A 14,208-nucleotide genomic window follows, 5' to 3' on the forward strand; every position below is an offset into this window, starting at 1 on the left:
AACCCGAAATTTCAACCAAGATGGCGAGAAATAGCTAAAAGGATAGCAGTGAGCAAACTCAAACGCGTGAAGAAAGTTTAAACGGCAGGATGAGAGAAACAAGGTGGAAGAAGGAAGCAAGGTCGACGAATATGGCGATGAAGATGCTGATCAGAAGCAGGTAGAAGACAAAGAAAACAGGCTAAAATGGATAAAGATAGAAACAAGCTGGTGCAAGTTTCCCACTGTAACAAGTGGCTCGCAAAGGTGAAACAACGAAGAGACAGTGCATTCAAAGTCAAAATAGCCGATGCGACGAACCAAGGCTCGAGCCTGCATCGCTGAGGCCGTGTCACGGGACCGCTGTTGAAACCTGCGCCGGAGCATGAGATCCGTCCTGGCAGCAGAGGTGCCGCAGCTAACCAGAGATCGACGCCCGCCCACATGGTGCAGGTCTGTCTGGAGAGAATGGCGCAGGCTGGTACACAGCCGGAAGAACTTGCGCGTCAATTCTCGTTTCAAACAAGCAGACAATGCAGAGCACGTGGCATGGGTGCTGTTTGTGAACCGAGAGGGCGTACACACATGCGTCCCGCAGCGAGAGCTGGAGAGGCTACCAGTGTTCGGAGCGCTGCAGTGTCTGCTGGCGGGAGAGGATCTGGAGCAGACGACGGAGGGGCCGACGCAGCACGGCCAGCAGCGGCAGCGGGATCTTGAGCAGAGGGCCCAGAGACGCTGGTCTGAGCACTTGCGGTGCTTTCCATTGGTCTGTTGCCGTCTCGGTCTGCTCCCAGCACTGGGGAGCACTGGTGATCTGTGTGCTGATACTCGTTGCTAATTCCACACCAGTCCCAAAACATCAGAAGCTGGAAATTCTAAATTCTATCCACTACTTAAATACCTGTTTATCTACTCATCCAGTCCTCAAATCCTCACTTCCAAGACGTGCTTCCCCCAAACTCCATCTCCAGTCTCACTCTCTCTTTCCTCATTCACCTCTTCCTCCACCAAAATCAAATCCACAGACCTTGTGCCAGGGAACTGTTTCTACCCAATCCAACCACATTATACAAAATACAAAATACAAAATACAAAATACAAAATACAAGTTAAAGCACAGATTATAAAGAACAAATTACAAATTTTTTTTCTTTTCTTCTTTTTTTTCACTTTCTTTTCAAAATTTTCATCTAAAGTTTTTCATAAACTAAATACTATTACAAGTACAAACACAAATACAAATACAAACACAAATAACAATATATAATAATATTAATAATCTGTCAGATTCATATTTATATCTATTCATCCACTCAAATTCAATTTCCCTTTTTCTTTTCATTTCCCTTTATTTCCTTGTTTCACTACAAAAATACTAATACTCTAATACTCTAATACATTGATACGCTAACATCGAATCAATAAATCAACAAACCAACAAATCAATTAATCTCTAATCTCTAATCTCTATTCCGTATAGTTGTAATTATAATTATAATTATAATCATATCCATAATCTACACTCTTCCACACCTATAATGTCTTCTCCAAATGATAACAATAATAAAGATAATTCTCAGTTTAAATCTATACCTGAACTGCTAAAGGATCAAAATGATTCTCAATTTAAATCCATACCTGAGCTGTTAAAAGATGAAACTGACTACAATAACCTATCTTATCAATATAAATCAAATCCTAATCCTAATCCTAATCCTAATCCTAATCCTAATCCTAATCCTAATCCCACTCAGAACCAAAACCAAAACCAGAATCAATACTATCCTCAAAACTACGTTCCTTCCAACATCAACTTCCAGTACAACAACATAAACCCTTCAATATACCACCAGCAGCAGCAGCAGCAGGATTCTTCTCAAATCCCTCAACAGCCTCCACAACAATACCAGTACTTTCCAATTCCCTCCATGTCCTATAATCCTCAACCTCATCCCTCTCAATCAATCTACTATCCTGATCCCTCGTCCTACGACAGCCAAAACCAATTCCAAAGAAACAAATATATCTACCAACACGATCCCTCAATAGCTTCATCATCATCCTCCTCCTCAATCCCTCATCTACCTCCCTACGAAAGAAAACCCTACATAGATCACTCAAGGCAATCAATTACTCCCAACTCCTCTTTATCCCATTTCAACTATCCTCCTCCTCCTTCTCATCCTCCACATCTTCACCCTCTTCCTCCACCACCACCACTACCTTCACAACAACAACAACAACCTCCTTCTTCCTCTTCCTCTCTCCCTCCACATCCAACTCAGTCTTCTCAACCCCAAAATAACCTACTTCCCTTATCCTCTTCCTCCTCTTCAGCTTCAATCAACATCTCTCAATCTCTAACCCCTAATCTTCACCAAAACCTATCATCCCAAAATCTACAAAACCAAAATTTCCAAAATCAAAACCTATCAAATGAAACTCTATCCAATCAACAATTATCTTCCCAAAACCTTTCTAATCAAAACTTACAAAATCCTATCATCAATCCTCCTGATCCTTCTTCTCACTCTCAACAACCTCAATTCCATTCCCATTCTCACTCTCAATCTCAACTACAACCACAACCACAACCACAACCACAACCACAATCTCAATCTCAACCACAACTACATTCGCACTCGCACTCGCACTCTCACTCTCACTCATATTCCTATCCTTATTCCTATTCTCAACCTCAACCTCAACCACAACCCCCTCTACACCATCAAAATCAATCTCTATCATCATTACCCCCAAACCAATCTCTAATCAACGACACAAATCTAAATAAAATGAAAAATTGGACTTTTGAAAAAAATCAATATCTACAAACTCCTTTTCACCACCCAGAATATCTGGTCAATAACCCAAATAACCCAAACATCCCAAACACAATCAACGAAGACTACAGATTCGCCTCCATTTCCTCAAACGACTCAAAATCGGACATATACAGCAACACAAACACTAACAGCATCAGAACTTCCTTTCCCTTCCGTTCCTCAACCAATTCCTCAATCCCAACCTTTCCAAATTTTAATCTCAAATTCAACGCAAACACAAACAGTATAAAGGGAAGCATCGACACTTACGGCCCAATAAGTCTATCCAGAGGTAACTCATGGTTTGAAACTGCTACAAATCAAAACATTCCAATTAACCCCAACATTCCAATCAATCCCATTACCGCCAATGATTCTGATACTTTTCTGAAACCAATTTCAACTTCATCTCTGAACATCATCCCAATTCAATCCCAAACTCAGGCACAGGCACAGGCTCAAGCTCAAGCTCAAGCTCAAACCCAAGTCCAAAATCAACAATTCCAACTCCAACAAGAATTCCAGCACCAATCATCTCAATACCAACAGCAATACCAACAATTTCAACAACCCAATCAACCGCCCTTATTAATTGAAGAACAATCTCAAAGTAAACATAGTTCAGCATCCTCTGAAGCTGATAACATCATCAGCGAATCTTCCTCAAGTAATAGCAGTAAAGCTAAAAAAATCCCCACAAAAATTGAAAGAATCATTACAGACTACGATCCAATTTTAAATTTCTATAGACAGAAAATCACCGAAATTAAACCTCTAAAATTAATAAGATTCACTTCCCTACCAATTAGCGTATTACAAGCAATAGCTGAAAAGACTCCAAGATTACCTCCAAATATCGCTTCCAGAGTAGACGCCATAAGTTATAAATTTCCAATGATTGAAATGAAAATTATTGATGATTTCAATGATTTATTAAATGACTGGTCTGATGATTATCTACATACCATAAAAAGAAAATTAGTCCTCTTCCATTGGGATTTCGATCTATTAAAAGTTGAAACTGAATATGAAAATCCTCCTTTTGAAACAAAAAGAGCAACAAATGTCCCAAAACCACAAAAGACCGTTGAAACTTTGTTCAAAGCCTTTTTAAATTTGAGATATACAGAAATATCTCAAAAAGAATATGGCACTTTGTTCAAATTTGATTTGGGAAACGATGACTCCAAAAACGTATCAAACATCTCACTGGATCCAAATAATATCAACTTGATAAAATTACAAGATATTATTGACAAAAAACAGTACTGCATCATGTCCTGTATTTATTGGCAGTATTTAAAAACTTTTTTTTTCACTTCTGTTGATTTAATTTATCTCCTAGAAAGAATCTCGGGTTTAACAACAAAAACTTTAACCACTTCTCTGACTTCCTATAAAACATCCAAAAATAATTCTGGTGCTGACTGTTTCCCCAAAAATACACCATCAAAAGAAGTTAATGAAAGATTCGACCCCAAAGAAAAAAATCGTATTAGAAGGAATTTGCAGTCTATCAAGAGTGTCACTGTTGGTAGGATCATTAGGCCTGGTGGTTGTATATTTGACAACACACCACCCAAAAAAAATGGAGAAAAACAAAATTTAGAGCCCAATACTCTTAAACGAAAACGATCTGATGATCTCTTAAGAGCTAATCATTCAGAAATTTCTTCTTTGGTCAATGAAATGGAAGGCATTTTGAGAATTAACGACATAGAGATTTACGAAATCTTTAAAGTGATTATGAGTTTTGATGACCCAAAACCAAGAAATATTGAAAAAAATATAAAAATATATAGATGGGATTCCCTAGAGGCATCATTGAGCAAAATTTTGCCCAAATATTGCATAAATTTTAGTGATTATGATTTCAATAGTGAATTCACTTAATAAAAATTTTTATACATTTAATTTTACCATGTTAAAATAGAAATTTTCTAAAGAAAAAAGACAACAACAACAACAACAACAACAACAACAACAACAACAACAACAACAATAACAACAACAACAAATCAAGAATAAAAAATCTATAGCTATTGAATAGATGCAGAAAGAATTTCAAAATTCTGTCATTTAAAGTAACATATTATATTAAAAAAATTATCATTTAGACAAAACAATGTATCGGTTAATGTGTTTTTAATTTTTCTTTTTCTTTTCTTTCTGTGTTCTTATCTTCTTATATTAAAAAGTTCATTTATTTATTTGTTCTCAATTCATTATAATTTTTTAATTGTTTGTGCTTTTGTTTTATTATTCAGCTTTTATTTATTTTATTTTAATGTTTTGTTTGGTGATTAAATTTCTTTTTTATTCTTGCGAACCTGGGTATGTGTTTTATTTTTTATTTTTTTTCGTTCATTTATAATGTCCTTTTTACAAAGAAAATTTATCTATTCTTAGTTTCTTCATTTTCTAATTTCATTTTGTTTTTTAAAAGTTTTTTTTTAAATAGTAGTTTATGTTGTTAAAAATCTATGATAAATTTGTGTTTTTTGTACATATATTAATAGTTTTTCTAAATTTCTACCTATATATATATTAAATCTACAAAAAAAGAACGTTGGTAAGAAAATAATCTTTAGATAAAACGAAAAAGAGCATCAGTTAGGTATTATTCGACGAGTTAAAATGTTAATGAAATTTGTACAAAAAAAAAATTAAAATCTTTTAAGATCAAGAAGTTGTTCATTTTTGACAATTGAGGTCAAATAAGGCGATAAAGTTTCTTGGAGGGTTAAAACTGAGAAGCATGAATTGGCTTTTGTTGATACATGTATCTCTAAAGCTATCTTTCAAAGTAGCCGATAGTTTAAAGACTAATATTTTTAATTGAATAAGATAACAATGCTAAAATTTCTGATTGTCTGGCTCATTTGCATATGCATATTCTCACACAAAAGAGATTGTGAAGTACAAAAGTGAGATTTGTTTAAAGTGAACATGAAATTTTGATCAACAATTTCTGTCAAAGATTCATATAAAAATCATTAGTTTTGAAGTGATTACTTTTGAGTATAAGTCTGTTAAATAATTTAACTCTGATATTAAAAAAATAGAGCTTATTTCAGGTGTGGTGATTCTGTCTTTTGTCTTTTATCTTTTATTTATTTTGTTTATCTTTTTTTTTTTTTTGTTTTTATTGTAGTATGAAATTAGTTGAGAGGTCTTTGATTGGAGATAAGCATTTTATCTAAAATTAAAACACATTGCATAAAATTGCAAGACTTTCTTTTTGACAATAGCAACCAGAGCTTACTATTAGTTAATTCAGTCAACCGATATAAAACAAGAAAGGAATAATTAATTTTTTTTAGATATTGTGAACAAAAGGTTTAATAATAAAGTAGCAGGTAAAAATTGCAACAATATGCAAAAAAAAACGGGAATTGAAACAAACTTCAAAATTAAAAATAAAAACAGCATAAGCAAAAAAGCAAGTTTTTATTTCAGAAATTATAAAGTTACTGTTAGAACAATAGTATTAGATTTGATATTCTTTTGTTTTATTTTGTTTTTTCAGTATAATAATAGGAGACTGATGGTAAAAACGGATTAACTATCTAACACGAGGGATTTTGACAGCAATTATCAGGAAAACCAAGCCATCAAAAGCTATTATAATAATTTTTATTTTATAAATGAATAAATCAAAACAAGATGATTTAAACAGTTAATTAAATTTTCTATCAGTAACAAAGGATAAATAGTAATTCACAAGGAAAAAAGAACCTGGTTGATTTGAGCATTTTGGTTACCTAATAGGGAATTTCTAGTTTGTTAAGTGAAAATTTTCATTCAGTTCATTTGATACACCAAGTATAATTTGTTTAACCAGCTAATTCAAGAACAACAATGTTAAAAAGGATGATTTGAAGAGGAAAAAACAAAAAGCTTCTTTTCTTAAAGATGTATTGATTTAATCTGTGCCATATGGTAGGTTTGGTATGACCTATTTCCGAATAGTAAATATTTTCCAGTGTGATATATCAAAGTATATTGCACTTTTGAACTATATTATTTGCTTCCAAGAAGAAAAAGCTGACAATAATATGGAACCTGTAATAAATTTGCTGAAATCAAAAACAATCAAGGCTTGTTCATGTTGAGAAGATAGAACCTGATACAAGATTAGTGCCAGTGCAAAGCACATAGAAAAAGCACGCCCTTCGGCTAATTTAATTTATGTGCCCACAGTCAAATTTTTGGCACCAACTGCAACACCAAATCGCTGGCAGCCCAGCCAGCAACTGGCAAATATATATGGTTTTCGAAAGAGAAACGACCCAGAGACCCAACGTTTCTTCTGGTTGACATATATTTTTAGCATCTGGGGCACTGATAGCAGCATGGAAATCCGCGCGCACAACCCAGCTCCGGCAAGCGTTTTGCACCGAAAAAGCACGGCAGGAGACCCTATCCGTGCACGGAGCTGCGGTTGGGAACCTGAAATCCAGCGCGGATGCGGCTCGAAGCGTGTGGACGATTCCCGATCTTGTTACCTAGAAAGAGAGCCGAGAGCTGTCTTTGGGCCTGTTGGAGGTGGTGAAGGAGTTGTGTTGACGACAAGAGACTGTGTTCTGGTCTGTTTTGTGGGAAGAAAGTCTGCTTTGGCTATAGGTGTTGTTGCCAGCTACCTAGCTGGCACATTGAAGCACAAATAAGTTCGACAGGTTGAGGTGGTTGCTGTCAGCAGCAGTACTGTTTCTAGTGTGTGCTCTAACTTTATATGGAATTTTGATGATTTTTTTCACTTTTTTTATTTGCTTCCCTCTTTTTTGTTGAATTTACAGAGATTTGTTTGTTATTTCTGGATTTTAATATTTTAAGTGAAAAGCAGCTTGAAGATTTGGTTTCTGGGCTCAAATAAATTGTCTGTTTTCTTGAAAATTTTGAAATTAAATGGAATTTCGGTAGCAAATAAATATCAGACAAATAAAAGTCATCGTATTTATTGGAAAATAAAAAGTGCAAAACATTTATCAGACTCCTTCTCTTTAAAAAAATAATTCCGAACCAAATCCATTTAAACAAAAGAAATAAACAAAAAAGAAAAAAAAAGAAAAGAAAAGCAAAAACAAACAAACAACGCCATTTTTACTGACAGGAAATAAGAATTTTATGGCAAGATTATTATTATACTGAGCATTTCTTGTGCGCAGGTTCTAATTTAGTTTTAATTCGCTTGAGTTTAAATTTCATATCAATGCTACATGTTTAAACGCAATTTCAAAATGAAAATTAATATTATCTAATAAATAGCCATAGTTGCACATACTCATAATTAATAAGTATCATAAGTGCCTTTGAGATTATTTCAGATTATTTGAAAGAATGTGGTAATGATATCTTAAAACAGTATTTGCAAGAGTTTTTTTTTACTCTTCCCAGACGGAGAGTCAGTAAATGGACCAAAAGAATTTACGATAGAAACACATATTATCATTAACTATATCTTAAATGAGAATATTAATGAAATAAATGATCTAATAAATGATTTATTAAACATAAAAATTGACATACTATAATAAAATAAACTTGACAAACTTAATAAAATGATTTAAATAAAAAAACCTAAAAAATACAATTAAATTGTTTATAAACGAAATACTTTCTTTTATTTTTTATTTTTTCATTTAAACTTTTATTAAATTTATAAAATTAAGCAAAAGAAAAAAAGAATAATTAATGTTAAGCATTTTCAAAGATATAGGAGATTTTGAAGAAGAAAAGTAAGAGATAAGATAAGATTATAAAAAATGAAAAGTAAATATAATAATATAAAAACCGTAACCTCTATACTAATGAAACATTAGATAAATCTAAGAAGTGAAGAATAGAATATAACAAAAAAATTATTGAACTAATGACCAAAAACTAAAAGTAAAAAATTAATAATAAAAATTGTGACAGAAAATGAATGAAATAAAAATAATGAAAGTTAGGTTAAGTTAAGTTAAACTAAATTATTAATAATAAGATTTATAAAATCAAAACTATACCAAAGCCAAATAAAAAGGAATAGATTATTAAAGAAGCAACGGAAGAAAACAATTTAATGTTATTAAATGAGGAAATAGCACCGTTAATCTCAATTAAAGAAATATTAGGAATGTCTCTTGATGTGGAATTTGAGTAAGAAACAATAGAAGAAGATAATGTTGAAATTAACCTAACTGAAGAAGTTGAGGATTTGGAAGCAATTGAGGAAGAAACAACTAAAGAGCTAGAAGAGGATTCAACATCTGCAGATGATGAGTGGGCAACTGAAGAAGATTCAGATGACGAAACTTCGGATGAAGAAGATTCAGATGATGAAACTTCAGATGAAGAGGATTCGGACGATGAAATTTCAGAAGAAACTAAAGAAGAAACTGAAGAGGAAACTGAAGAGGAAACTGAAGATGATAACGATTTAGATGCTGGGGATTTGATGGATGGAGAAGAAATGGCACCGGAGTTAGCTCCTTCAATTCTACCATTAATTTCACCATTTTCAGCTACAATTGATTGCCAAGTACCACTGTTATCAGAGTAAGAGTAAGAATCACCAGTTGAATAATCAGCAACATAAAGGCTTTTGATGTGCATTTCAAAAGGACCTTGAGTATAGTCAGTTAAACCACCAGCCCATTGAATAGTACCAATTTCATTAGTTGAATCACCGCCGGCCCACATACCGAGGTAAACAGCCATTGGGGTTTGAGGGAAGCCAGATGGATTGTCGGCAAGAATTGTTCTAACAATAGCACCATCGATAGAAAAAGTAATGGCATCTTTATTCCAATCAAAGGTATAAGTGTGATAAGTGTTGGTGGGGTCAGCTACAGGATGCCATTGGAATCTATCATAAGTTGTGATATCGCCTAAACGAAAGAAGTTTGATTCAGTTCTACCAGCAGCACCAGTATCACCACCTAACCATTCCCAATCAATTTCATCCAAGACATCACTTTGTAAGTAAACAGTTGAGACAATACCTTGACCTGGAGCAGATTTCATTGTGACTTCAACTTTACCAAACATGATATGGAAATTTGAGACAAGAGCAGGATTGTCACCTTGTTTTGATAAAGTGAAGGTTAAGCCATCATCAGAGTAGTCGATATTTCCAGCTGCACCAAATCTTGAGAAGTATGGGGATTCTGATTTAAAGTCTTCTTGAATGGTGCCGGATAACGCAGGATTCGAGGCTAAAGTTGCTAAGGGATTAGCAGATAATAATAAAACGGATGGTAATAATTTTTTCAAAGTATTGAAAAACATTTTTGATTTATAAAAGATAAGTGAATTGAAGATATTAAATGATAATAAAGATAATAGAGATAAATTAAAGTATTAAGCGATTGTAATATGGAATTAATAAAAGCGATTGATATTAGTTGGTTGTGAGAGGTTGATGTAAAATCTTAGAGGGACGCTGATTTGAATACGGAAAAGAAGATAATAATAATAATAAAAAGAAGAATTGAAATGAGAGCAAAAAACGAGAAAAGATATTATATTTATATTGATAAAAGTTGTTTAGAGACAAAAACCAAAAAGATAAAATAAAATTTTAAAGGATATGGTAGGTAAAGAATGGAAAAAAAAGGGAAACATTAATACTCGTGGATAATTAGTTAGTAGGCTAAATGATTAATAATTAAAACTAAAAAACTGGAATCAATCGAAAAAGATGAACAATAATTTATTTTTGGTATAAGAGTTGTGGGAAAAAGAGGCAGTAACAGCATTAACAGACCAGTATTACATTGGTTACAAATTACAAGTCATAAAAATAGACTATATGACTATATGACGATAGACTATGAAAGGATGTAATTATGTAAATAAAGATGAGAGGATGTATTATGTAGTATGAAAATAGTAAGAAAGAAAGCAATACAGTTTTGTAATACAGTTTTGTTATTCTTTTTTTACTATTTCTTTTGTAAAATTGGATGGGATAATTGATGGTGCAAGACAAAAGAAAACAAAAGAAAACAAAAGAAAGCAATGAAAACCAGGAGAGAAAGAGGTTGATTCGATGAGATGAGAATAAAATTTGAGAAAAGTAAATTGAAAAATAAATATAGACAGTATAAGTTGAGGTAATATTAATCTTAATCTATTAATACGGCCAGCATCCAGCTATGCATCGAATAGAGAACAAAAAGAAAGCAAAACGAGAGCAAAAAGCGAGCAGATAGAGGCATTTCCAGAGCTCTTGCATTCTGCATTTCTATATTTATGATTTTCCATCATGACCTATCATCATGGTGAATAAGAGTGCATTGACTGCCATGCCCACAGAGATCTGTTTTGGTTGAGTAGTTGGGTGTTTACAGCGTGTGCAGTTTCCGGTGTTTACTGCTGGTTTTTCAGTGCCGGCTGTTGGTCGTTTTATTTAGCAGAGCTTGCGGAAGCAAAGACTCCCTGTGCTGCCGGCCTTGGGTACTTGCTCTGCAGCGGCTTCTGTGCCTGTCTCACAAGCAACACAGCAGTGGATTTGGCGATGTGTTTGGCGACATAAGGGCTGCTGGAATGTGTGCAACTATGACCAAGGCAGAGGGCTCTGTGATAGTCTCCACGAAGCAGAAGCACGAAACAATTCCTGGCTTTATGGCCAGCGTTTTTGAGACCATCACTGTTTTGATCTGAGATCTGCTCCAATTCTGGGGACTTTGTGACTTCCTTACTCTTTCCTGGCTGTTTTCTTGCAGCTTCTTCGTCGTTTCCTCACTGTTTGCATGTTGTTTGCAGCGGTTTGCAGCTGTTTCCAGCACTACTTCCAGGGCTTCACTCGTATTTGTCTCTTATCTCCAGCCTATGCAGAGCCTGTCCAAAGCCTGCTTTGGGTCTGCTCCCATTGAAAAGGATTCTTGCATCACGCTTCTGCAACACATTCCGCGGCAACATTCCTGCGGTTCCCTCAAAACCCGGCGGAGATTGCGCAATTTTTAAGACACGTGATGCAGCTTCTTACCCTGTTTTTCCAACTCTATGGGCGTCCTTTCATTAGGGAGAAAAAGCCCAATGCTCTTCTGCTGTTGCGATTTATGCTGCTGCTTGTTAATGTGGTGTCGTTTACCATACAGTGAGGTTTTTTTCCAGTAGAGCCTTGATTTTGGTGAGTTTTTGTGACATATCTCTATTTTTGTTCATTTTTGCAGATTTATGGTTTTTGCTTTCTTGGTATTTATGGCAAGACAAAAATGACGCTGGTTCGTCTCGCACCCCGCGCATTTTCAAAAATAATAAATTACTATGAAGCACCGCACCTAGGATCTACTTTTCTTTTTTTTTTCCGTACCCACGGCCTAGTTGGATATCCATCCGTTGTTGAAAAATGTTCCAGTAGTGAAAACATAATATCCCAATAAATCTGCGCTGTAAATTTCCTAATGTTGAAGCTCCCGCCACAGCAGGGAGAATTTCCGCTATCCACTATGCCCCCTGGGTACGGAAAAAAACGAGAAAAATAGATCCTAGGTGCGGTACTTCATAGTCAAATCGAATCAGATTAGCCAGTCTTAATTGAATACAATATTTTCCCCAGTACTCGCAAATTTTATAGATAATTGAGTGTCTTGTTAATTCGATTAGTAATTGTTGATTTCGTCAAGACATTCGTCTCTTATTGTTTTTATCCAGTCTAATCACCAGAAAAAACATTGTTTAGATTTCCAATTATCCACTTTCAAGTAATTTATACTATTTCGTGTATATATAATATAAAAATACTAAAATACAATATTTATTGTATAAACACTTGATTTTTTTGAGAATATATTTTTAATATATTGATAGTAGCATGGTAATACTGAAACTGCAAAACTTTCCTTTAATTTTTTTCAAATGAACTGCAATAGCCCTCATCACCATCATCATCACCATAGCCATAACCATAATCATAATATCCTAATATCCAAAATAGGAATAAGTAGTTAAACATGAAATTTGAAATTGGAAATTTGAAATTGGAATATATGTAAGTAATCAAATATTTTTGTTTTTAACCGTTTTTAATTCACTTCAACTAAATTTCCTCTAATTAGATTAACATATGTCAATGTATTTTTTATAAAGTTTTTGTTTTTAAACTGTTTTTTTTTATTGTTCTTTCTCCTTTCTTTATATTTTCATATTTTGATTCAATATATTATCATTGATTTATTAGTGTTGCTATTGGTATGTGATTTAATTAGATAATAATAAGTCAATAATTTCTTATTCATGTTAAACTTTTTCCAAATAAAATTAAAACCAAATTAACAAGCAAAAAAAAAAGATAAATACAATCAATCAAAGTAAATAAGCTAAAATTAAAATTAATAAAACTGATTCAGAATACAAAACTGAAGTTTTCAAACAATAGCCAAAATGGTTGCTTTCTTTAAAAAAAACAATAAATTTTAATTTGGTTAAATAGTAATTCCAGCACACACTATCCAATAAAACAGCTATCAAAATATGAAAAATACTTTTTAATCAAACTCTCTGCTACTCTAATGGTCACTTCAGTAAAATACAATACTATCATTTTATCACTCTATTATTTTTTCATTTCATCATTCTATTATGCTACCATTTTATTAAATTCAAAGCAAATGCATCATCCTCATGACAGTGTGATCACACTTCTCCCTTATGATCCTGTGTAAATTTACCAATCCATGCCCATAACTCATACCCATATATCACTGCCCAACGAGTAATAAACCATGTTACTTATATAACTGCCAAGACCAGTAATGCACATGCATGCCACCTGTCTACAAAATAGAGTTTTCAGGTTATTTGTGCATACATGCATAAACAGTTATTGAATTGTGTGCACAACATCACAGAACACTGCGTGGAACTACGCCTCTATTATCTGTTTCAGATTCTCATTCCACGGCAGGGTAAGCGTTCCTAGCATTGCTATTTGCTATTTTTGTGCTCGAGATTTGGCAAATCAATATGGCCAATCAATACGACCCAACTCTATGGAGGAAAAAAAATATTCAATTTATTCCTCCAAGCACATCACTTGTTTCTGCTTATTTTTGTTTCCCCAGAGTCTTGTTTTGCTTCTTTGTATTGTTCTAATGTGTTCTCACTTGTAGTATTTGGTTTATTTTGACTTATCTTGGTTTATAACCTTCAAATTATAAAAGTATTTATTACAACTGCTTTTCTGCTTTAAAATATTTTATTTCCCGAAATAATCCTCAATCCTCTAATTATTTAAATTATAATTCATTTATTGAAAAAAATTATTAAACAAGTAAAAAAAATAGCTAAATGTTAATCAATCTGATTAAAATTTACCATTCTGAATCTCAGTTTTTTAAATTATATAAAATAAAAAAATAAAGAAAAAACTTATAAAACTATTAACCTAATTACTAATTGAATTGTATTTTATTTT

The 14,208-nt window shown here is 33.4% G+C and overlaps 4 protein-coding genes across 4 annotated transcripts; 2 read left to right on the top strand and 2 right to left on the bottom strand.

The window, feature by feature from the left end:
- Window positions 1–4,493: 4,493 nt before the first annotated feature.
- On the top strand, window positions 4,494–4,697 carry ASCRUDRAFT_30998 (uncharacterized protein; the record flags this gene model as incomplete). Its single annotated transcript, XM_020190236.1, has 1 exon — window positions 4,494–4,697. One exon carries the CDS (start codon window positions 4,494–4,496, stop codon window positions 4,695–4,697), a length of 204 nt encoding a protein of 67 aa, XP_020050554.1.
- A 1,941-nt stretch (window positions 4,698–6,638) lies between these two features.
- Window positions 6,639–7,081, top strand: ASCRUDRAFT_73912 (uncharacterized protein). The gene has a single exon (XM_020192482.1). The coding sequence runs from the start codon at window positions 6,758–6,760 to the stop codon at window positions 6,917–6,919; it is 162 nt and encodes a 53-aa protein (XP_020050555.1). The 5' UTR covers window positions 6,639–6,757; the 3' UTR covers window positions 6,920–7,081.
- Window positions 7,082–7,504: 423 nt separating this feature from the next.
- On the bottom strand, window positions 7,505–8,442 carry ASCRUDRAFT_103788 (uncharacterized protein). Its single transcript, XM_020188577.1, has 2 exons — window positions 8,046–8,442; window positions 7,505–7,878 (listed from the first exon to the last, which is right to left on the bottom strand). Exons 1-2 carry the CDS (start codon window positions 8,090–8,092, stop codon window positions 7,536–7,538), a joined length of 390 nt encoding a protein of 129 aa, XP_020050556.1. The 5' UTR covers window positions 8,093–8,442; the 3' UTR covers window positions 7,505–7,535.
- A 350-nt stretch (window positions 8,443–8,792) lies between these two features.
- Window positions 8,793–10,076, bottom strand: ASCRUDRAFT_29234 (glycoside hydrolase family 16 protein; the record flags this gene model as incomplete). Its single annotated transcript, XM_020190100.1, has 1 exon — window positions 8,793–10,076. One exon carries the CDS (start codon window positions 10,074–10,076, stop codon window positions 8,793–8,795), a length of 1,284 nt encoding a protein of 427 aa, XP_020050557.1.
- Window positions 10,077–14,208: the final 4,132 nt, after the last annotated feature.

This window comes from Ascoidea rubescens (assembly GCF_001661345.1).
Source record: "Ascoidea rubescens DSM 1968 unplaced genomic scaffold ASCRUscaffold_1, whole genome shotgun sequence".
NCBI classification, from domain to species: domain Eukaryota; kingdom Fungi; phylum Ascomycota; class Saccharomycetes; order Ascoideales; family Ascoideaceae; genus Ascoidea; species Ascoidea rubescens.